This window comes from Bos javanicus, chromosome 4 (genome assembly GCF_032452875.1).
Source record: "Bos javanicus breed banteng chromosome 4, ARS-OSU_banteng_1.0, whole genome shotgun sequence".
NCBI classification, from domain to species: Eukaryota; Metazoa; Chordata; class Mammalia; order Artiodactyla; family Bovidae; genus Bos; species Bos javanicus.
In genome coordinates this window covers 106,760,665-106,783,361 of record NC_083871.1, presented here as the reverse complement: position 1 = coordinate 106,783,361, position 22,697 = coordinate 106,760,665, and the positions used below count along the sequence as shown (strand labels likewise).

General features: G+C 46.6%; 2 gene segments (V, D, J or C); both read right to left on the bottom strand.

Moving 5' to 3' along the window:
- Nucleotides 1-22,697, bottom strand: part of LOC133246536 (T cell receptor beta constant 1-like) — a 64,697-nt gene that overhangs the window by 33,513 nt on the left and 8,487 nt on the right.
- Nucleotides 15,281-16,224, bottom strand: LOC133246554 (T cell receptor beta variable 27-like). The segment is given in 2 exon segments: nt 15,281-15,740; nt 15,867-16,224. Coding segments are annotated over 2 exon segments (354 nt in total).

The following is a 22,697-nucleotide window of genomic DNA, read 5'->3' as shown; positions in this document are numbered from 1 at the left end:
CTGTACATCTGCCTCGTGATTCTCACTGGGGAATGTCAGGAGCTCTACAGAGCATTGATATCTGCCACAGGCACTTCAAGAACCACTGAGCCTGCTTGGTTTACGACCCTGGTGGCTGAGGAGCTTCCATCATTGCCTGGTTCTGCTACCGCGCTCTGCCTTGCACTGGCCCAGCCTGACGGATTGTATAGTAAATGGGCCAGAGTAGCATACCCAAGAGTAGTATATGTTAACTCCAAAATCCAGAGGGTCCCACGAAGCGTTGTGCCTCTTTCTCCATGTCTGGAAACAGCTCGCCTCTCACTTTGGAGGACATTCCAGCATATCTCACACCTCTGGACTACTTAGAAGCTCACCAAGGGGGCAGATTCCTGAATTTTTGCAGATTTACATTGGTCCACCATCCATATATCATAGCAAGGCATCTAGAGGGCTTTATAATTCCCATTCACCAAAAACAATCAGCATAATTCCATAAGTGTAATGGACCAGTATGATATAAATATGACTTAGTGCATTCTGAACTATATTAATAGAGAACAGGCTATATATAGCTCAGAAATCAATTACTTAAAGGGTATTTTTGACTCTGCCACTTGAAGGCAAACTGTATCTGATTGTCTTTACTATTTCCAAACACTCCTCTGGGAGAAATTTTATCCTCAGCCTCCAGTAGTCACCCTTCCTGTCTGTGGATGAAGTCCTCCAGCTGGTCACCCAGTTCCCTCCTCATCCCCAGCCAACCCATTCACACCAACCCCCGCCCACCAAAACACAGGCAGCTGCCTCTGTGGTTTGCCCCATCCAGCTGCCTCCCAGGGTTCTAAGGCTCACCTGGCTGGGAGCTGGGTGGGTGGGAGAGGGGTTCTTGCTGAGACCCTTGATCTGTGCTCAGCACTGTGTCTCTAGCACTGCAGAAATAAGAGCTGCTGTCTTCGGAGGTCACGTTGCTCACAGTCAGAGTTGAGAACGCCTGCTTTGGGCGGCTAATGGGAAACTTGTTGTCAGTAAACCCACTCTCGTAAGTAGCCTTGGAGCCCTGATTGGCAGTAGCCATCAGCACCAAGCTCTGTCCTGGAAGCTGACGGTACTAGTACATGAAATTGACCTGGCTATCGACCTGACACTCGATCATCACGGAGGTCCCACGTTGACGGATGGCCCTGCTTGGCTTTTGAGAGACGAGAGCACCGAACACAGAACCTAGATCCAGAGAGACAGAAACACCTGTGAGCTGACAAGCTTGTCCCAGGCAGAAGGGTCTCCTACTGTTTGCTCCAGTCTCACCTTGGCTCGCAATCAGCCCTGGAGCACTGCCTCCACTCTGGATTTGCTCTTCCAGCTGTTACTGTGTTAAGATTCCCTAAATGACCATCTCTCCCATCCGCTGACTGGGGGCCTCAGACCCTCTACTCCTCAGCACCCCAAATTTCCCCCGGGATAAGGCCGTACCCAGTCCCAGGAGAAGTAGCAGAAGAGTCAACATCTTTAGGTGACAGCCTTGCCTCGCCGCAGAGAAAAGGCACTAACACATCAAATTCAAGTTCTTCTTCCTTCACCACCATGTAGTTCTTCCCTACTGACTCTGTTCCTTGCCTGTCCCAGGAAGCCTAGTTTCTGCAGAACATGGAAACAATTCTTCTGCCCCCTAGTGGAGCTGTGTGGCTCTTCACTTGGGCTGGATCTTTATTCACTAGGTTCCCAGCCTTCAACTTTGGTCTCATCACCACCCTCTGCCATTCCCCATCCAACATTGTTGAGCACGACTTATATTCTACTCCTCGGTATAAGCAAGAATGGGATGTAGTATTGACCTCAGATAACTAAAGGTAAGATTTTAGAATACTAGGATAACATAACTCAGGATTGTAACCGTTGGCTGAGTATTTCGGTTATTCCAAACTGAGCTGATTTTTCTTTCCCTGATACCTACTCCGGTAAACTGACTCCTATTCCTGTATTCATTCCTCTTAATAAACGGAGATCCAACCAGTCCATTCTAAAGGAGATCAGCCCTGGGTGTTCTTTGGAAGGAATGATGCTAAAGCTGAAACTCCAGTACTCGGCCAACTCATGCAAAGAGTTGACTCATTGGAAAAGACTCTGATGCTGGGAGGGATTGGGGGCAGGAGGAGAAGGGGATGACAGAGGATGAGATGGCTGGATGGCATCACCAACTCAATGGACGTGAGTCTGCATCAACTCCGAGAGTTGGTGCTGGACAGGGAGGCCAGGCGTGCTGTGATGCATGGGGTCGCAAAGAGTCGGACATGACTGAGTGACTGAACTGAAATGATACATTTTCCACTTCATAACAGAATTCTCCATTCGTCTTCAACTTTACAGTTTTGCAGGTCTGCTGATGTCCAATTCTGAATGCCATGATAAGCCTTTAGTATAGAGTAAAGCGCAGTTTTTCAAAGGGAGAATAGTTATTGGCAGGTAGAAGGGAGTAAAGCATGAAACAGAGCTCTGAGCATCTGCCTTGGGATTCTCACTGGGGAATGTCAGGAGGTCTACAGAGCATTGATATCTGCCACAGGCACTTCAAGAACAACTGAGCCTGCTTGGTTTATGACCCTGGTGGCTGAGAAGCTTCCATCATAGCCTCGTTCTGCTACCGAGCTCTGCCTTGCACTGGCCCAGCCTGACAGATTGTATAGTAAATGGGCCAGAGTAGCATACCCAAGAGTAGTATATGTTAACTCCAAAACCAGAGGGTCCCACGAAGCGTTGTGCCTCTTTCTCCATATCTGGAAACAGCTCGCCTCTCACTTTGGAGGACATTCCAGCATATCTCACACCTCTGGACTACTCAGAAGCTCACCAAGGGGGCAGATCCCTAAATTTTTGCAGATTGACATTGGTCTGCCATCCATATATCATACCAAGGCATCTAGAGGGCTTTATAATTCCCATTCGCCAAGAACAATCAGCATAATGCCATCAGTGTAATGGACCAGTAAGATATAAATATGACTAAGTGCATTCTGAGCTATATTAATAGAGACCAGGCTAAATATCAGATCAGATCAGATCAGTCGCTCAGTTGTGTTCGACTCTTTGCGACCCCATGAATCGCAGCATGCCAGGCCTCCCTGTCCATCATCAACTCCCGGAGTTCACTCAGACTCATGTCTATTGAGTCAGCGATGCCATTCCACCATCTCATTCTCTGTCGTCCCCTTCTCCTCCTGCCCCCAATCCCTCCCAGTATCAGAGTCTTTTCCAATGAGTCAACTCTTCGCATCAAATGGCCAAAGTACTGGAGTTTCAGCTTTTGCATCATTCTTTCCAAAGTAATCCCAAGGCTGATCTCCTTCAGGATGGACTGGTTGGATCTCCTTGCAGTCCAAGGGACTCTCAAGAGTCTTCTCCAACACCACAGTTCAAAAGCATCAATTCTTCGGCGCTCAGCCTTCTTCACAGTCCAACTCTCACATCCATACATGACCACATCCATACATGACCAGGATAAACCATAACCTTGACCAGATGAACCTTTGTTGGCAAAGTAATGTCTCTGCTTTTGAATATGCCATCTAGGTTGGTCATAACTTTCCTTCCAAGGCTAAATATAGCTCAGAGATAAATTACTTAGAGGGTATTTCTGACTCTGCCACTTGAAGGCAAACTGTATCTGATGTCTTTACTATTTCTAAACATTCCTCTGGGAGAAATTTTATCCTCGGCCTCCAGTAGTCACCCTTCCTGTCTGTGGATGAAGTCCTCCAGCTGGTCGTCCAGTTCTCTCCTCATCCCCAGCCGATCATTCACACCGACCCCGCCCACCAGCACACAGGCAGCTGCCTCTGTGGTCTCCCACCTCCAGCCTGCCTCCCAGGGTTCTCAGGCTCACCTGGCTGGGAGCTGGTTGGGAGGGAATGGGGTTCTTCCTGAGACCCTTGATCTGTGCCCAGCACTGTGTCTCCAGCACTGCAGAAATAAGGGCTGCTGTCTTCGGAGCTCGCATTGCTCACAGTCAGAGTTGAGAACTCCAGTTTCTGGTGGTTAATGGGAAACTTGTTGTCAGTAAACCCACTCTCGTAAGTAGCCTTGGAGCCCTGATTGGCAGTAGCCATCAGCACCAAGCTCTGTCCTGGAAGCTGACGGTACAGTACATCAAGGCGAGCTGGCTATCAACCTGACAACACTTGATCGTCACAGAGGTCCCGCGTTGATGGATGGCCCTGCTTGGCTTTTGAGAGACGAGAGCACTGAACACAGAACCTAGATCCAGAGACACAGAAACACCCTTGAGAGCTGACAAGCTTGTCCCCAGGCAGGAGGGTCTCCTACTATTTGCTCCAGTATCACCTTGGCTCGCAATCAGCCCTGGAGCACTGCCTCCACTCTGGATTTGCTCTTCCAGCAGTTACTGTGTTAGGATTTCCTAATAGAACATCTCTCTGCTGTTCGATTGGGGTCATCTCATCATCTCATTATGATCCTCATGAGAGGGTCATCTCATCTGCTGACCCTCTACTCCTCAGCATGCATATTCACCCCAAATTTCCCCCGGGATAAGGCCATACCCAGTTCCAGGAGAAGTAGCAGAAAAGTCAACATCTTTAGGTGACAGCCTTGCCTCTCCGCAGAGAAAAGGCACTAACACATCAAATTCAAGTTCTTCCTTCACCACCGTGTAGCTCTTCCCTACAGGCTCTGTTCCTCGCCTGTCGCAGGAAGCCTAGTTTCTGCAGAATGTGGAGACAATTCGTCTGCCCCCTAGTGGAGCTGTGTGGCTCTTCACTTGGGCTGGATCTTTATTCACAAGGCTCCTAGCCTGCAACTGCAACCTCCGCCACTTCCCATCCATCATTGTTGAGCACCACTCATGTTCTACTCCTCGTTATAAAGCAAGAATGGGATGCAGTATTGACCTTAGATAACTAAAGGTAAGATTTTAGAATACTAGGGCAACATAACTCAGAATTGCAACCGTTGGCTGAGTATTTTGGTTATTCCACACTGAACTGATTTTTCTTTCCCTGATACCTCCTCTGGTAAACTGACTCCTGTTCCTGAATTCATTCCTCTTAATAAACGGTACCCCCCACTTGTCTTGTTGTCTAGGCTCAGAAGTTCATCTTCATCACCTCTTTTCTTCTCACCTCCCTCATTTATTAATTCACAACTTAAGTGCACTGTACCTCTATCGTCTCTCACTTCTCATTTTGGTCATTTCAGTTATAACTATTTGGTTCCTCTTTACTTAATGGCTATTTGTGGGAGACCTGGTTTCAATCCCTGGGTTGGGAAGATCTCCTAGAGAAGGGAAAGGCTACCCACTTCAGTGTTCTGGCTTGGAGAATTCCATGGATACAGTCCATGGGGTTGCAAAGAATTGGACATGACTGAGCGACTTTCACTTTCACTTTTCTGCTATTATACTGTAGCTCATTGTGGCATATAAGACAGATCTCTGTCTGTAAAATTCGGCCACAGTGCTATGGTCCATTTAATCATCCAGTTGTTTCCTCTATCATGCAACTTCCTGAAACAGCTTAATACTTGTGTAAAAGCTAAGCCAGTCTTTTTGAACACTTACTCTGTTTTACACATGTCATTTCAGACTGTCTATAAATTAGGGTACTTAGGCAACTATGATCCCATATTTTACAGATTAGGCAAGTTTATAGATTTAGTTCGGTTCAGTCGCTCAGTTGTGACCGACTCCTTGCAGCCTCATGGACTGCAGCACTCCAGTCTTCCCTGTCCTTCACCATCTCCCAGAGCTTACTCAAACTCATGTCCATTGAGTTCATGATGCTAATCCAACCATCTAATCCCAAAGATTTTTATGTAACCTGATCAAGTTCACATAATTTGTGACTAAGCAGCAGAAGCAGGACACGGATCCATGTGTACATGATACCAAAGCTCAAAAGTTAGCACAGGTACCACAAGAGGTTGGTTGCCTCATGTTCAGTTACTTGTGCCTTAGTAGAGTAGAAGCTGGTGGATGGCTGACAACTATAGGCCTAATGCCCTAAAGGAAATGAGGGATCTCTAGAAAGAGATCCCTGCAAAACTAACTTAGTTCTTTGGTTCTGAGATGCCATCTGTTGTAAGATGTACTTTAAAATAACTTTTGTTGTTTTTGGGTGGTGGTTAATTCTAATATGTTAGTAATAAAAATTGATTATGGGATTTGCCAATATTTTAGAAAAGTAAAACTGTGCAAAAAATTTCTATTAAAAAGGAGGCAATGTGAACCACAGAATTGAACTGGAGTCTCTTGCACTGAAGGCAGATTCTTTGCCAGCTGAGCTACCAGGTAAAAGGTATAGAATAATCCAATTTTTTCTTGACATGAAACATTAACTACATTAAAATCTCTTGGTCAAATATATCAAACGTTCTTCCAAAATAACCCAGTCTTTTTCTGTTTTAGCAATCCTAAATTCTTTAGACAATTGCCTAGTGATTTACTGTGAGGGCACAAGCAAGAGTCTAAAATGGAAGAAAGCCCTGACTCCCTGTTCCGTTTCCCAGATGTAATGAGGCGCTGCTCAAGGGTCAGGTGGATCAGCACAGGAGTGGGGGTCTTCCCACCATTGAGAGAGCTCCAGACAAAACACTCTTTGGGCCCTGAGGTGGGGAGGAGGTTGTGAGAGGGAGCTAGGATCTAGAAGCACCTGAAGCTGAATTAGAGGGGAAAGTGTCCCCGGATTCCCCCTCCTTCTCCTAGGAGGAGGCCTCAGCAGAGGGGCTGAGAAAATCTTCCACCCAAAGCCCAAGGCCTCAGCTAAAGAGACCTAGAAATGCAGTTCCAGGGCTAGGGATGCAAATACTATGAAAAATATATATTTTAAAAACTGTATTTATTATTTATTTGGCTGCTCCAAGTCTTAGTTGAAATCCGTGGGATCTTCAGTCTTGGTTGCAGTATTGGAACTCCTAGATGCAACATGCAGGATCTATTTCCCTGACCAGGGATCGAACTCCAGCTCCCTGCCTTGGGAGTGTGGAGTATTAGCCATTGAAACACCAGGGAAGTCCTGAAAAAGAATTAAAAAAAATGTTAATTTGTTAATTGTTTTTTATTGGAGTATAGTTGCTTTACAATGTAGTGTTAGTTTCTACTGCAGAGCAAAATGAATCAGCCGTAAGTGTACATATCCCCTCCCTTTGGACTTCCTTCCCACAGTGCAATTAAGTAGAGTTCCCTGTGCTGTATACAACGGGTTCTCATTCGTTATCTACTGTATACATAGCATCAATAGTGTGTATGCGTCATTCCCAATGGCCAGCCCAGGGGTCTGAGTCCTTGACTGCAGCTGCCTCAGAGACTGCAAGGCGATGGCCCCTCTGAAGCCACCATCTCCAGAACTTGCTCATCTCTCAGGCAGAACTAAAGAGAGGTCTTGAAATCTTGCATCGGCTGCTAAAACGTTCTGGCCTGGCAGTAACGTGTCACTTATACTTATTGCTCATTCTCGGCAACAAGCCTCATGCCCTGCCCCACCTCCAACCTCCAGAAGCCAGGAAGTACAATCCCATCATGTGTCAGGAAGCGGGGAAGCCAGAAATATGTGGGGGACAGCACTCATGATTGTTGTGTGTGAGTGTGTGTGTTAGTTGCTCAGTTGTATCCAACTCTTTGTGACCCCATGGACTGTAGCCCACCAGTCTCCTCTGTCCATGGGATTTCCCAGGCAAGAATACTGGAGTGGGTAACCATTCCCTTCTCCAGGGGATCTTCCTGACCCAGGGATTGAACCTGGGTCTCCTGCATTGCAGGCAGATTCTTTACTGTTTGAGCCACCAGGGAAGCCCTCGTGATTGTTAGTCACCCATAGAATACAAATCTCCTCTGTCTCCTTCCTATGAGAATGCTGATAAGTTTGATTAGTTATCTATCTCTCTCCCATGCTGCCCATTAGGTTAGGCAACTCTGACCTTGTTTCCTGTTCCATGAATAGACCTGGATGCATTTCAGTAAATCAAAACCATCATAACCTGATTGTAACTGGTTCAGGAAGGAACATGAGACATAATGCAGGTTGATGAGATGCTATGAGAGGTTGCAGGGCCTTTGGGAAAAGCTTTTCTCATTCTTCTAGGTCAGCTTCTAGGAGTAACTCTCTTCTTCCTGGAGGTGAGGGAAAAAGTGAGGGAGCTCTGCTGTGGCCTCGTTACAACCAAATTCTTACCACCTCCTGCATCCTAGCTTATTCCTTCTCTCACAACTTTTCAGTCATTACAGACCACTCAGATAATGTGGAGAAAGATTCCTTTTTCTCAGTTTTCCTTTATAGGCTGAATGAACAGAATTTGGATTCCCCAAACATTCTCTGGAATCAGCACATATGGTTGACCAAGTTTATATCAGGGAGGGGTTGACAATGTGTGACTGTCCTCAGTGGAGAGTAAAGCTCCTCAGGACTTCCCTGGTGGTCCACTGGTTAAGAATTCTCCTGCCAATGCAGGCGACATAGTTTGGATTCCTGGTCTGGGAAGACCCCTCATGCCTCGGGGCAACTAAGCCTATGTGCCACAACTGCCGAGCCATGTTCCAGGGCCCGTGCGTGCCACTACTGAAGCCCGTGTGCTTAGAGCGCGAGGTCTGAAACAAGATAAGCCACACTAGGAGAACCCTGCACATGGCAAAGAAGAGTAGCCTTGGCTTGCGGCAACTAGAAAAAGCCTGCACAGCAATGAAGACCCAGGACAGCCAAAAAAAAAGAATAAATAAATAATAAAATTTTTAAAAATATTTTTAAAAAGTGCAAAGATACTGAGCAGGGTAGCAAATGTATAGTAAAAGGAAGAGGATAGGAAAGGAAAGGAAAAAAAGGATTTAACCAATGCTAGGATGGCGGGGCCTGGTGGGTTGCCGTCTATGGGGTTGCACAGAGTCGGACACGACTGAAGCGACTTAGCAGCAGCAGCAGCAGCAGGGCATAAACAGCTATACTTCAATAAAATTGTTTTTAAATGTTAAACTATAATTTGTAAACATGTTATTTATTTATTTTGCTTTTTATTTATTTTTGGCTGTGCTGGGTCTTCATTTCTGCGTGCAGCAGTCTTGCCTGGTAAATTCCACGGATGGAAAAGCCTGGCAGGCTACAGTACCGGGGGGGGCTCAAAGAGTCAGATATGAATGAGCACAAGCACAACAGCAACGAAGCTCTAATTTGCCTTTGTAAAAATTCTAAATAGATGTTTAAAAAAATTACATCACCACTTTTTATAACCTGAGACCCTTACAGTTGAAATATAATTTCAAAGACTAATACATTAATAATAATAAAAAAAAATGGTAGGGGAGAAGTTCCCTGGTGTGGATCTGAGAGAGGAGTCCTCCCGGTGTGGGTCGAGTTTCATGACTTGAGGTTGGGAACAACGTACAAGATCGGGCAGGTCCACTCCAGAATGGCCCCTGACTTGGAAAAGGGTGGTGACGGGGGCTTAAAAACTAGCCTGTGCTGCCCTGGCCAAGAAGTGTGGCTGTGGGCTTGGTCCCTCCCTACTGTCTGCCTTTCTTCCAATGGGCACACACGCGCCGTAGGAGCAGCATAACTCGGGCCCTGACTCATGGTCCCCCCACCCCGCTTCCTGCATCTGCCCTTTTTGTGCAGAGAGGATGTGGCCGTGCTGCGCTGTGGATTCACTGCTGGCGCAGAGGTACATAGACGTCTGGTTGGTGGTGGCAGACGCCAGGGTCAGAGGGAAGCTCTCCTTCTTCCTTCTGGAGACGCTGTACCCATGGGGCACATCCCCTTCCTCAACCGTGCCAGCATCGATTGAGAAATGGAGCAGCCGCAGCCCCAGCGCTGGGTCTTGTCGGTACCAGAACATTCTCTCATGGTCCATGTTCTGTATGCACTCTATCACGACTTTCTCTCCCCTCCTTTTGACCAGGTATCTTGGATTTGGGTTACCTGTGCATTCACGAAGCCTGTGAAGGAGGATGGAGGAGGTGAACAAAGAGGCCATCAGGAAGCTTCCCTGGCGGCTCAGTGGGAAAGAGTCTGCCTGCAGTGCAGGAGACCAGGGTTCGATCCCTGGATTGGGGAAGATCCCCTGCAGAAGGAAATGGCAACCCACTCCAGTATTCTTGCCTGGGAAATTTCATGGACAGAGGAACCTGGCGGGCTACAGTCCTTGCGGTCACAAAGAGTCAGACACGACTAAGCATGCAGGCACACACAGGAAGCTTAATGAGAGAAAAATCTTGTATCCAGGGTCTAGAAGCAATGGGACAGGGGTTTGCCACCGACTTTCTGGACTCACCTACTCCCAGGAAGCAAAAGGCATAGAGGAGCCTGATTCCCATGGCAGGTTCAAGGCAAGAGGGTCCTCTCCCAGACCCAGGCTACAGGGGGATGAGCTATGAAGTCATGGTCCTGCCCAAGCCACTCAGATTCTAGAGAGTCAGGAGGTGCTAAAGTGAAAGCCAGCCCTTTTCCTTGTGGGCTATGTGTGTGTGTGCATGTGTGTAGAAAAAAGTTAACCTTGTCTGATCTGTGGAAGGACCTGCTTACAAGGTTGGTATTCAGCTTGATCCTGAATCGGCCTGGGAACTTGAATTTCTGGAGTGTTCTCACGATTTGATAACTGGTGACTGTGATTCATTTTACCTAGAGTGCTTGCACAAACAATGTAGCTTATACTGAGCACTGTTGTGTTTCTCTGAGTCTGGAATTCAGTATGTGCTAGACAGCAAGGGCCTGTGAGCTGAGCCCTCTCAGTTTGCTAGGGCTCCCTTAATAAACTTCTGTAGAAGGGGCGACTTAACAGAAATTTATCTTCTCACTATTCTGGAAGCTGGAAGTTCAAGATCAAAGTGTCGGTGGGTTGGTTTCTCCTGAGTCCTCTGTCCTTGGAGGGCTGGTGGCCGTCTTCTCCCCTGTCCTCACATTGTCTTGCTTCTTTGTGTGTCTCTGTGTCCTCATTTTTCCCTCTTGTAAGGACACCAGCCATACTGGTGGATGGCCTGTCCCCATGACCTCATTTAACATAGATTACTGCTTTAAAGACCTTCTCCCCAAAGACTGAATGAATTAGTTTTCATCAAGACTGGTAGAAAGATTAAGTTTGTAGAACATGGCAAATTGAGTTTGAAGTACCAATGGAGATTTCAAGTGACATTACCATGTAGAAAGTTGCATTGGGCTGAACCTCAAATTAGGTAACTGACTAGAATACTGAATCTGATAGTTGTTAGAATAGAGAGTTTTATTAAAGTGATGAATTTGAATGATGTTGTTCCAAGAAAGTGCATAAAGTAATGAGAAGAGAGAAAGAGAAAGGAATATTGGAAAAAATTGATTTAATAGAAGAATACAGAAATAGTAGTCTACCAAGGACATTGACAGTGAGTGAACCAAAAATTAAGAAAACAAATCATGAGTAGTGTTCTGCTTTAGTCTGGCTGCTTTAACAGAACTTCAGACTGGGTAGCTTATAAATTACAGAAATTATTTCCCACAATTCTGGAGGTTGGAAGTCTGAGATCAGAGTGCTTGGATTATTGGTGGGTGCTCTTTTCTGGTTGTAGACTTCTTGCAACCTCACTTGGTTAGAGGGTGGGCTAGGGAGCTCACTGGGGTTTCTTTCATAAGGGCATTAATTCCATCCATGAGGGCTCCATTCTTTTGACCTAATCATTTCCCTGGGCTTCCCTGATGGCTCAGTCATTAAAGAATCCACCTGCAATGTGGGAGACCTGGGCTCAATCCCTGGGTTGGGAAGATCCCCTGGAAGAGGGCATGGCAACCCACTCCAGTATTCTTGCCTGGAGAATCTCCATGGACAGAGGAGCCTGGTGGGCTGCAGTCCATAGGGTTGCAAAGAGTCCGACACGACTGAGTGACTAAGCATACAGTAATCATCTCCCAAAGGCCCCACCTCCAGTACCATCACATTTGCAACTAGAATTTCAACATAAATTCAGGGTAGAGGGGCAAACATAAACATCCAGACCATAGAATGTTTTAGCTCTAAAAATCCACCCAATTTTGTAGATATTTCTTTAGCATGTGAGCAATTATTTGAGGTAGAGATTAGGCACCAGAAAAAAATTCCATAAGGAAGACCAAGACTGAATTCCTTTAAGGAACAGTTTAAATTAGGACTCTCCTGGTCCTAGGAACAAAGAGAAAACTGGTGCCTTAGGGCAGGTCTAAGTCAAGAATAATGGTATGCCAGCTCCAGGCTCAGCCCACTCCAATATTCTTGCCTGGAGAATCTGTGGATGGAGGAGCCTGGTGGGCTGCTGTCCATAGGGTCGCACAGAGTCGGACACGACTGAAGCGACTTAGTAGCAGCAGCAGCTCCACGCTCTGATACAACGGAGGGCACCGGGTTTGTGGATTCTATAAAAGTGCAAAGGGGTCTGTCGACATCATTGTCTCAGAGTCTCTCATGAGACAGGGTTCACTTGTGATGACTTCCAGGAACTAAGAATAAGTTATTGGATATAGACTCTATTTCACAGGAAGCAGTCTTTGGGTGTCAGTCTCCACTGACATCTTTGATTTAATTAGTATAATTCTATTTATATTGAGAATATAATAAAAGTGGGGCTTCCCAGGTGGCGCCAGTGGTAAAGAATTAGCCTGCCAATGCAGGAGACGTGGGGGTTCAATCCCTGGGTGAGAAAGATCCCCTGGAGAAGGACATGGCAAGCCACTCCAGTATCCTTGCCCGGGGTACTACAGACATGGCTGAACACAGCACAGCCATAAATAAAAGGTATAATCTGGCTTGGACCTAAAGAGCAACAATTATTGTAGTTCAGAAATACCTTGGGTAAGTCTTGCAAAAAAGAGAGAATGGTCCCGGGGAAGTCTCTGTGTATGACAGTGTGTGTGATATTCCCAGGAGAGAACTCACCTTGAAGTAAGGGTAGGTATGGAGCCTGGCAGGATAAACTTACCCAGTAATACAGCCATAGTTCTTAAAAAGATGAGCAGATTCTAAGCTCAGCTGGGTTTTACTGCCTGAATTTGTGTCTTGGATGAGGTCCTCTGTCTTCCCTTGCTTCAAGTTAAAATTATTATTTTAATGGTTGGAGTGTATGTAATTGAATGAAACTGTGTGCTAAAATCTCAGTAAGACGTTGGAGATCAAAACATAGATCTGTAGTCTTGCCCCTTCAGCACTGACAAAGAAAAGGTTGAGCCAAAGGCTTTCTCTTGTATTTTCATCAATAGAGATGCCACTCGGCAGGAAACTTTCTACTGGGCGTGATGATGGAACCCACTGGGAACAATAGTACAGTCTTGCTGTATTGAGCTGCAAAGCTGAAGAAGCATCTGCAGTGGCCGACAGGTATTTTAGGGTTCAACAGAAAAGAATCCAATGGATACAGTGGTACCAAGAGAGGCAACATCCTTGTTGGATGACATATAGCACAGAGTAAACGGGGGCTGCAGTAGAGGAGGAATGAAAGTACCCGAGGACGTGATTTATCTTGTTTACGTACCCAGGTGGAAACCCCTGGCATTTCCCCAAGGTAGGTGTGGGAGAGGACTTTGCAGGGGACTTAGATCCTGGACAAGACAGAGAAGTATTGGGAAGATGATTGAAAAGAAGACCAATTCCTTTATGCATATAACAAGACTCTCTTCAGGCACTCTGGTAAGTACGGGGAAAAGTAACCAGTATAGGAACGGTCCCTGCTCTTGTTGACTTTGCCTTTATTCATATGAATTTTAAATAGCAAACAATGGAGTGTGTTAATTGCCCTGAGAATAATAGTTTAGGCTGTCTTTAGAGCACTTCCCTAGTGGCTCAGACGGTAAAGTGTCCGCCTGCAATGCAGGAGACCTGGGTTCGATCTCTGGGTTGGGAAGATCCTCTGGAGAAGGAAATGGCAACCCACTCCAGTACCCTTGCCTGGAAAATCCCATGGACGGAGGAGCCTAGTAGGCTACAGTCCATGGGGTCGCAAAGAGTCGGACACGACTGAGCGACTTCACTTCACTAGAGCACTTAGCAGAGGAAATAATCCCGTGAGGGATTCGAGGAAATCTTCCTGAGGAAAAGACCTCTGGATTGGTATGTGGAGAAATCATCAGCTAGGTGTCCAGGTAGAGAGGGAGAGGAAGAGGGAGAGAGTAAACACTCTCTGGGAGAGTGAACATTACTGGTGAAGATCCAAGAGTGAGTCGGCGTAGCATGGATATGGGGACCTGAGGGAGGTGGACTCTGTCTCCTTGAATGGAAAGCAGGTGTGGTAACTGAAAGAGGACGTTCCTCTTAGGAAGCTGGTGGTTTAGTCCCTCAGTCATGCCTAACTCTTGCAACCCCACGAATGGTAGCCTGCCAGGCTGCTCTGTCCATGGGGTTTCCCAGGCAAGAATACTGGAGTGGGTTGCCATTTCCTTCTCCAGGTAGGAAAGTGCGTGCGTGCGTGCGTGCGTGCGAAGTCACTTCAGATGTGTCCAACTCTTTGAGACCCTGTGGATTGCAGCCCACCAGGGTCCTCTGTCCATGGGATTCCCCAGGCAAAAATACTGGAGTGGGTTGCCATGCCTTCTTCCAGGGAATCTTCCTAACCCCAGGATCAAACCTGCATCTCTTATGTCTCCTGCATTGACAGGTGGGTTCTTTACCACGAGTGCCACCTGGGAAGCCCAATTAGGAAGGAAGACAGGTGCAAAGACTGCATCTTGGAGGGTGTTGAGAAGCTTGTGAACTACCATAAACTTGTGACTTTAAGTAAATGAAAGACACTGATGGGTTTTAGGCTCCAGAGTGGTTTGTGGATGGGGGCAGGGAGCACATTGGAAGGTGGTGGGAGACCACATATCAGATCACAGTGTTATCAGTGAGATTAGGAAAATTAGTAAAATTTGCAAGGAATTTAATACTAAGAAGCGTGCGGGCGATGGTGGTGGATTAAGTGTGGAGGAAGAGTATGTCTGAGACGGTGAGCATGACTCCTACACCTCTGGCTTGTGTGTTTGGCTGGATGGCAGACCACTTGCAGAGATGAAGGAAATGGGAGAGATATTAGATTTAGTTAACAACTCAGATGTGCTATTCTCCCCAAGTGTCAAAACCTCCAGGAATAGGTCCTAGCAGGTGGGATTGAAATTTGGTTGAGTGATTGGGCTGAAAATGAAATCTTCAGTTTGGGCTACAGTGAAGCTCAGCGAGGACAAAGGATTGCAGTATGCATAAAATTCCTTTTCTAGGAGAGAAATTCTTTACTAGAATTATTTACTGTGCTAGACTTCACACAGGGAGCGTGTCCTGTCTGCACTTTGAAAAGCTTGTGGGTACCGGAAATAAGAGGGGAACACGTTGCCAACAGGTTGCCTTGCTCAGACTCCCCAAAGCTGGGGAGGCAAGGGAGGACTCCTGGGGTCTCTGATGGTGGGGAAGTTTGTCCTCTTGGCTGGGTGGGGCCTCCTAAGGGAGGAGCCTCCTCTCTTGTGGCCGCCCTTTTTGTGCAGAGAGCAGCTGGCTGTGTCACACTGTGGATTCACTGCTGGCACAGAGGTACAAGGAGGTCTGGTTGGTGCTGGCCAACTCCAAGGTCAGGGGGAAGTTTGGTTTCTCTTCTCGAGAGGCAGTGTATCCATCAGGGATATCTCCATTTTCAATAAACCCAACATTCCTTGAAAAGTAGATCAGCTTTGGACCCAGCCCTGGGTCTTGTCGATACCAGTACATCGCATCATGGTTCATATTCTGAGAACAAGTCAATGTCACCCTCTTTCTGGTCTCTGTAATGCGGTGTCTTGGGCTCTGGGTCACATCGGCTTCCAGGGGGCCTGTGGAGGAAGGAAGTAGAGCAAGAGAAAGCTGAGGAGGCACCTGGTGCTGCAACCTTCACAGAAGGACTTGAGCTAAAACCGGCAAGCTACGGCCAGGGCTTGCCCATGGGTTCTGGGACTCACCTGCTCCCAGGAGATAAAACAGGAAACAGCCCAGGAGCCAGGGACCCATGGCAGTGTCACTCAGGCTTTGCCTGCCCTGGGGGCCCTAGTTGGTTTCTGTGATGTCTCTCTGCAGTTACTTGACCCTCATTTTCAGGAGAGCAGCTCCTCCCATTTCCTTAGAGGGCTGAAGGGTAACACAGGTCCTGGGCCAATGTGGGTTGGCAAGGCTTGCAGTCACTGGCATTTTCCTTGCCCTCCTCTGAGACTGCTGGTTTCTATCAATTTGACACCTTCTTATTAGCACACTCTTGTCAAAGTTGAAAAATATTTCTGTATTTTTATATCTTTATCATGAAAATTGGTATAACATATTTGGTCATCACTTAGAAATGTGAGAACATGAAACTTCCACTATCATCAAAGCAGCAGTTTTTCTACCTCAGAAGGTCTCATTTCTACTCTGTAGGAAAAAATTCCAAGATTATTCCTATCTTTGACTATCCATTGGTGTATTTTTTAACCACGACCTCTTGAAAGTATCTCCTGTGTAAAAACTTAGCCAAATCCACTTTATGGGTTATTTTTATCAGTCTGTATTCAGTTCAAGATCCTAGACTCAGGGCTCTTTTCTTGTTAGCAGATTAAATTTAGTAGTAGCCAGTGTAAGTTGGCATCATTGACTCAATGGACATGAGTTTGGGCAAACTCCGGGAGATGGTGAAGGACAGGGAAGCCTGGCTTGCTGCAGTCCATGTGGTCACAAAGATTCGGACACGACTGAGTGATTGAACAACAGCAACTGTGTAAGTAGCTTCTTTTCTCAAGGCTGGTATTAGATGGATCTTTCTTCCTTCTCTTTTCTCTCCTCTTATGCTGCTGCTGCTGCTGCTAAGTCGCTTCAGTCGTGTCCGACTCTGTGCGACCCCATAGATGGCAGCCCACCAGGCTCCCCCGTCCCTGGGATTCTCCAGGCAAGAACACTGGAGTGGATTGCCATTTCCTTCTCCAATGCATGAAAGTGAAAAGTGAAAGTGAAGTCGCTCAGTCATGTCCGACTCTTAGCGACCCCATGGACTGCAGCCTACCAGGCTCCTCCATCCATGGGATTTTCCAGGCAAGAGTACTGGAGTGGGGTGCCCTTGCCTTCTGCCTCTCCTCTTATAGAAGCTGTGAAAGGCAGAGAAGAGATCTGCCTTCTTCAATAACCTCTTACTTTTACCAGCCAGTTCAGTTTCTTTGCTGCCTGTGGGGTGTGGCTTTCCTGGTTTGTGGTCTCCACATGGGCGGGTTCTGTCGCTGCATATTGCATTGTAGCCAGGCTGTGTTCTCTGCTCTGGCTCACAGTTACGGGGAGCTCTGCCTATAACTGGGGTGTCATAGCATCTTCTTGGCTCCTCCAGCCACTCACATATTGCTCCTTTTCCAGGACACAATGTCCTTCCTGCATTGAGGTGACTTTCCTGGGATTGCTGAGAATATTTCCCTGCATTGAACAGCTTTGAGTTTTTCTTGAGCTTTGCTGGAACCAAAGTATTCTTGGGCAGGAGGAGGAGAAGGAAAGACACTGCCCCTTCCTCCTAATTGCTTCAGCCACAGCTAGAGCTTTGCTGAATCACTGTCATCTCCAGGCAAGAAATGGGTCCTTATCTCAAACTTCAGAGGTGGCTTTCTTTCCCCCAGTCTCCTTCATGGTGGAATGAGTTCAGGGCCAACAGTCCCTATTCCATACAAATAAGGGAGATGCAGCTGCTGTCATGACATTAACTCTGCTCTAAGGAGGAGTCTTCTTTCTTTTTCTATTTCTGTGCCATTCCTTATAAAAAAAAATTATTTTTGGCAGCACTGGGTCTTTTTTGCAGTGCTCGGGCTTCTCATTGTGGTGCCTTCTCGTTGTGGAGCTCAGGCTCTAGGCACACAGGCTTCAGTAGCTGTGGTCCACAGGCTTAATTGCCCTGCGCCACGTGGGATCTTCCCAGACAAGGGATCAAACCCGAATCCCCTGCATTGCACGGTGAATTCTTAACCACTGGACCAACAGCCCTGTGCTGTTTCTTTTTGGAAAAGATGGTAGGGATCAAAATTGGCTCTACTTCAGTCCTAGGCAGTCCTCCAAATATCCTAGCTATGGGTACAGCATTCTCGAAGAGGGGAAAAATTCTCATGAACCTGCCTCAAGTAAATAATTTTGCTTTGCTCAGTAAACCTTATCATTCCAAATTGCATCTTTCCAAATCTTTCAGTTTGTCTACATTCACAAAGATAAACTGACAATGCATACTTTTATCCATTGGATTTTCCAAATTCTTTTTTTTTTTTTTTGGATTTTCCAAATTCTGTGGTACTTTCAACACCGTAGAGGTGGACAATTACAGCTCAAAGATTTATAGTTTATCCCAAGCACTTCCTATATTAGATTAACCCAATATTTAGGAGGCAGCTGCTTCTATATTCTTACCAAGCCATGAGCTAATTCATTCTCCTCAGACACATGCTTCTTCCCCCATCCCTGTCCTGTTGACTGTGAAGCTGTTCTGGTTTCTTCTTTCTCAACATCAAGCAAAACACTGAAGTGATGCTGTTAACCTGAGTCCCCCTTATCCTTATACTAGGAACCAGTTCCTATACCTCCCCACTTTTCCTTCTCAGAACTTCCGTCTGATCACTCCTTCCCAAGGCCAACACTTGAGTTTTGGGAACTCCACTTCCCCAATATGGGCCAGGCTCCTGTATCCTAACAAAGGGAGTGAGAAGAAAACAGAATCCTCGAGATGTCCAGGAGCTCCGAATGGCCCCTCCATCTTTTACACTTTAATGTAACACCTTTACGCAGCACTGTCCATCTCTTTCTGTCTTTCCCTGAGCCTCTTCAGTAATTGCTCTCAGCCTCCTCTCTGAGGCTCTGCTTAGTAAACTCTGCTGCATCTCTCATCCTCCTCCTGGCTGACAATTTCCTGACAATAATAATCAGGTTGCCTCTACCCAACTGAGGAAACATCTCTTTAAAATCCCTGCAAGTAGAACACACTTTTCCCTTTAAATACACAGCATTGTTTTTTTACCTCTGGATGGTCCTGAGTATAGAAACAGACTATAGAATTTTCACCATCCTTCAAATCCTGTTTTACTTCTGGTGACTGCAGCCATGAAATTAAAAGACGCTTACTCCTTGGAAGGAAAGCTATGACCAACCTAGATAGCATATTCAAAAGCAGAGACATTACTTTGCCAACAAAGGTCCATCTAGTCAAGGTTATGGTTTCTCCAGTGGTCATGTATGGATGTGAGAGTTGGACTGTGAAGAAAGCTGAGTGCTGAAGAATTGATGCTTTTGAACTGTGGTGTTGGATAAGACTCTTGAGAGTCCCTTGGACTGCAAGGAGGTCCAACCAGTCCATCCTAAAGGAGATCAGTCCTGGGTGTTCATTAGAAGGAATGATGCTAAAGCTGAAACTCCAGTACTTTGGCCACCTTATGCAAAGGGTTGACTCATTGGAAAAGACCCTGATGCTGGGAGGGATTGGGAGCAGAAGGAGAAGGGGATGACAGAGGATGAGGTGGTTGGATGGCATCACCGACTCAACGGACGTGAGTTTGAGCAAGCTCTGGGAGTTGGTGATGGACAGGGAAGCCTGGCATGCTGCGGTCCATGGGGTCCCAAAGAGTAGGGCATGACTGAGTGACTGAACTGACCTGATTCACTTATTGAGTCCAGAAATAGCTGATGGCTCTGAAATTTCTTGTTTATTGATATGGCAGGAGATATTTTTCATTTCACAAAGGGGAGGTTGATCCTTTCTTTTCTTTTTCCCTTTCTCTCTCTTTCTCCCAGTTTCCATCTCTCTTTCTCTCTTTCCCCCTATGTATATGAGTGTGTTTGTGTGGTCACTTTATGGTGGAATGAAGCAGAAAAGTGAATGGACTTCTGATATGCTCAACAACAAGGGCAAATTGCAATCTTCTGCTGTTTGGAGGGTGACTTCATGTGTCACACCTCCTTGCTTTCCTTGACAGCAGCACCCTGGTGGCTCTGCACCACCTCGAGGAGACTGTCAGATCAAAGGAAGGAATTCTTCCCAGGAGAACAGTACCTCCCTGAGGCTAGCAATGACTGTGGGGCTCCCTGCTGGAACTTTCTAATCCTAAACCTGCGGAGATGAGGCATTAGCAGAAATGGAGTTTGTCAAGAGCAGACATTGGTAGCATCCTCCTTTAAAAGTGCATCATCTGATTCAAGCTCCCATCCTTAGCCCTTTCCCTCTTAGACTGCTCACAGAGTAGCTTTCTTCATCAGCCCTCTTCTTGCAGCTGCTTGGCAGTAGGGCTCTGTATTAGCTTTCTATTCCTGCTATATAACAAATGTTTACCAAATCCAAGCCCACTCTGCTCACCACAGGATCAGCCAATACATAGGGAGATGAGGAGTTGAGATAAGGAATAGAGACTTTATTTGGAAAGCCAGCAGACCAAGAAGATGGCAGACTAACATCCCCCCAAAATCATATTATTGGGGTTTGGATGCCAGTTTCTTTTAACAGAACAGAGAAGGGGAGAAGGTGAGGTAGTAAAGTAAAAAGGCCATTAGTTTGTCCTGGCTTGGCCAGCATTGGGGGGTGGGGGGAGGAATGTGTTAATTTCTGCTTTCCTACAGCCATTCACAGGTGCTGCATGCTAAGTCACTTCAGTAGTGTTGACGCTCTGCAGCCCTCTGGTCTGTAGCCCTCCAGGCTCCTCTGTCCATGAGCTTCTCCAGGCAAGAATATTGGAGTGGGTTGCCGTTTCCTGTTCCAAGGGATCTTCCCAACCAGGGATAGAACCCGCGTCCCTTTATGTCTCCTGCATCGACAGATGGGTTCTTTACCACTAGCGCCACTGGGAAGCCCTGTGGGCAGAATCAGATTGTCTCTTTGTTCAGTGAGCTGAATGAGCCACTTATTTAACATTCAGGCAGAAGGGCAGGGTTCCCAGAGCCAGGCCATTATGTATGATTATAATAAGAGCAACAAAAAGCAAAGATTTAAGTCTAAGAAGGAGACCCAACCTGGAGTCAGGTTTTGCTCTTCACTGTTACAAAATTATCCAAACTCAGTGGCTTAAAAGAACATAAATTAACTATCTTACCATAGGTTAGAAGTTTGACATGGGTCTCATTAGGGTGAAATCAAAGTATGCAGGGATTTGTACCTTTCCCGGAGCTCTAGGGGGGAATCTGTTTATTTGTTTTTTCCAATAACTAGAGACCACCCACGTCCCTTGGACCCCTTCCTCCATCTTCAAAGCCAGTAACAGCAGATGGAACCCTCCTCAAAGTACATGGACGCCAGGGGCTGTTAAGGGCCTATGTGTCTAGTTGGGTCCACAGGATGATTCAGGCGACTCCCTATCTTGAGGTCAACTGATTAGCAAATTTAGCTGCATCTACAAATCTAATTCTCTTTTTTCACGTAAGGGATCCAACCAGTCCCTCCTAAAGGAGATCAGTCCTGGGTGTTCATTGGAAGGACTGATGTGGAAGCTGAAACTCCAATATTTTGGCCACCTAATGCGAAGAGCTGACTCATTTGAAAAGACCCTGATGGTGGGAAAGATTGAGGGCAGGAGGAGAAGAGGACGACAGAGGATGAGAGGATGATGGCATCACCAACTCAATGGACATGAGTTTGGGTGGACTCCAGGAGCTGGTGATGGACAGGGAGGCCTGGCGTGCTGTGGTTTGTCTTTTTCAATTCCTAGAGACCACCCACGTCCCTTTGACCCCCTTCCTCCATCTTCAAAGCCAGTAACAGCAGATGGAACCCTCCTCAAAGTACACGGACATCAGGGGCTCTTAAGGGCCTATGAGTCTAATTGGGTCGCAGAGTTGGGCATGACTGAGGGACTGCACTGCACTGAACTGGACATATTCACAGGTTCCAGGACTAGGGCATGGACAGTTGCTTATCACAAAACACGCTTCTTTGGGGGAACTACACGGTAAACTTAAAGTTCTGCTCCCTAATAATCCCTGAAGACAAACGTATTTCATTTTCTTTTTCACTTCCTACTCCTTCCCCTCACACACAAAGTAAGTTTCTCCTCTCTCTGGGTGGTCCACACATTGTCTGAAAACTTTTCAACACCCTCTGGGTCCTCTTACTCAGGCCATTCCATGTCTGGGTATCACGCGTGCTCAGTCGCATCAGCCATGTCTGACTCTTTGCGACCCCATGGGGTGTAGACCATCAGGCTCCTCTGCCCATGGGATTGCCCAGGTAAGAATACTGGAGTGGGTTGCTATGCCCTCCTCCAGGGGACCTTCCTGACCCAGGGATCGAACTCACATCTGCCTGCATCTCCTGCATTGCAGCCAGTTTCTTTACCTGCTGAGCCACCTGGGAAGCCCTTCAATGTCTGAGGTCATCTCAGTCCCCTACCTATTTTCCTACACAACATGATAACTCATTGAGAGACTCACTGAAGAATCTTTGAAGATCTTTGCAGATCTGAGGGCCCTTTTTTCTTAATTGAACAGAATTCAATTTCATCAGAATTTTCTTACATCTGAATCTGAAAATTGAAGTCTGTTTTAGAAAACATTCACATTGGGTTAAGAGCCTGTGGAGAAGGCAATGGCACCCCACTCCAGTACTCTTACCTGGAAAATCCCGAGGATGGAGGAGCCTAGTAGGCTGCAGTCCATGGAGTCGCTAAGAGTCAGACACGACTGAGCAACTTCACTTTCACTTTTCACTTTCATACATTGGAGAAGGAAATGGCAACCCACTCCAGTGTTCTTGCCTGGAGAATCCCAGGGACGGGGGAGCCTGTTGGGCTGCCATCTATGGGGTCGCACAGAGTCGGACACGACTGAAG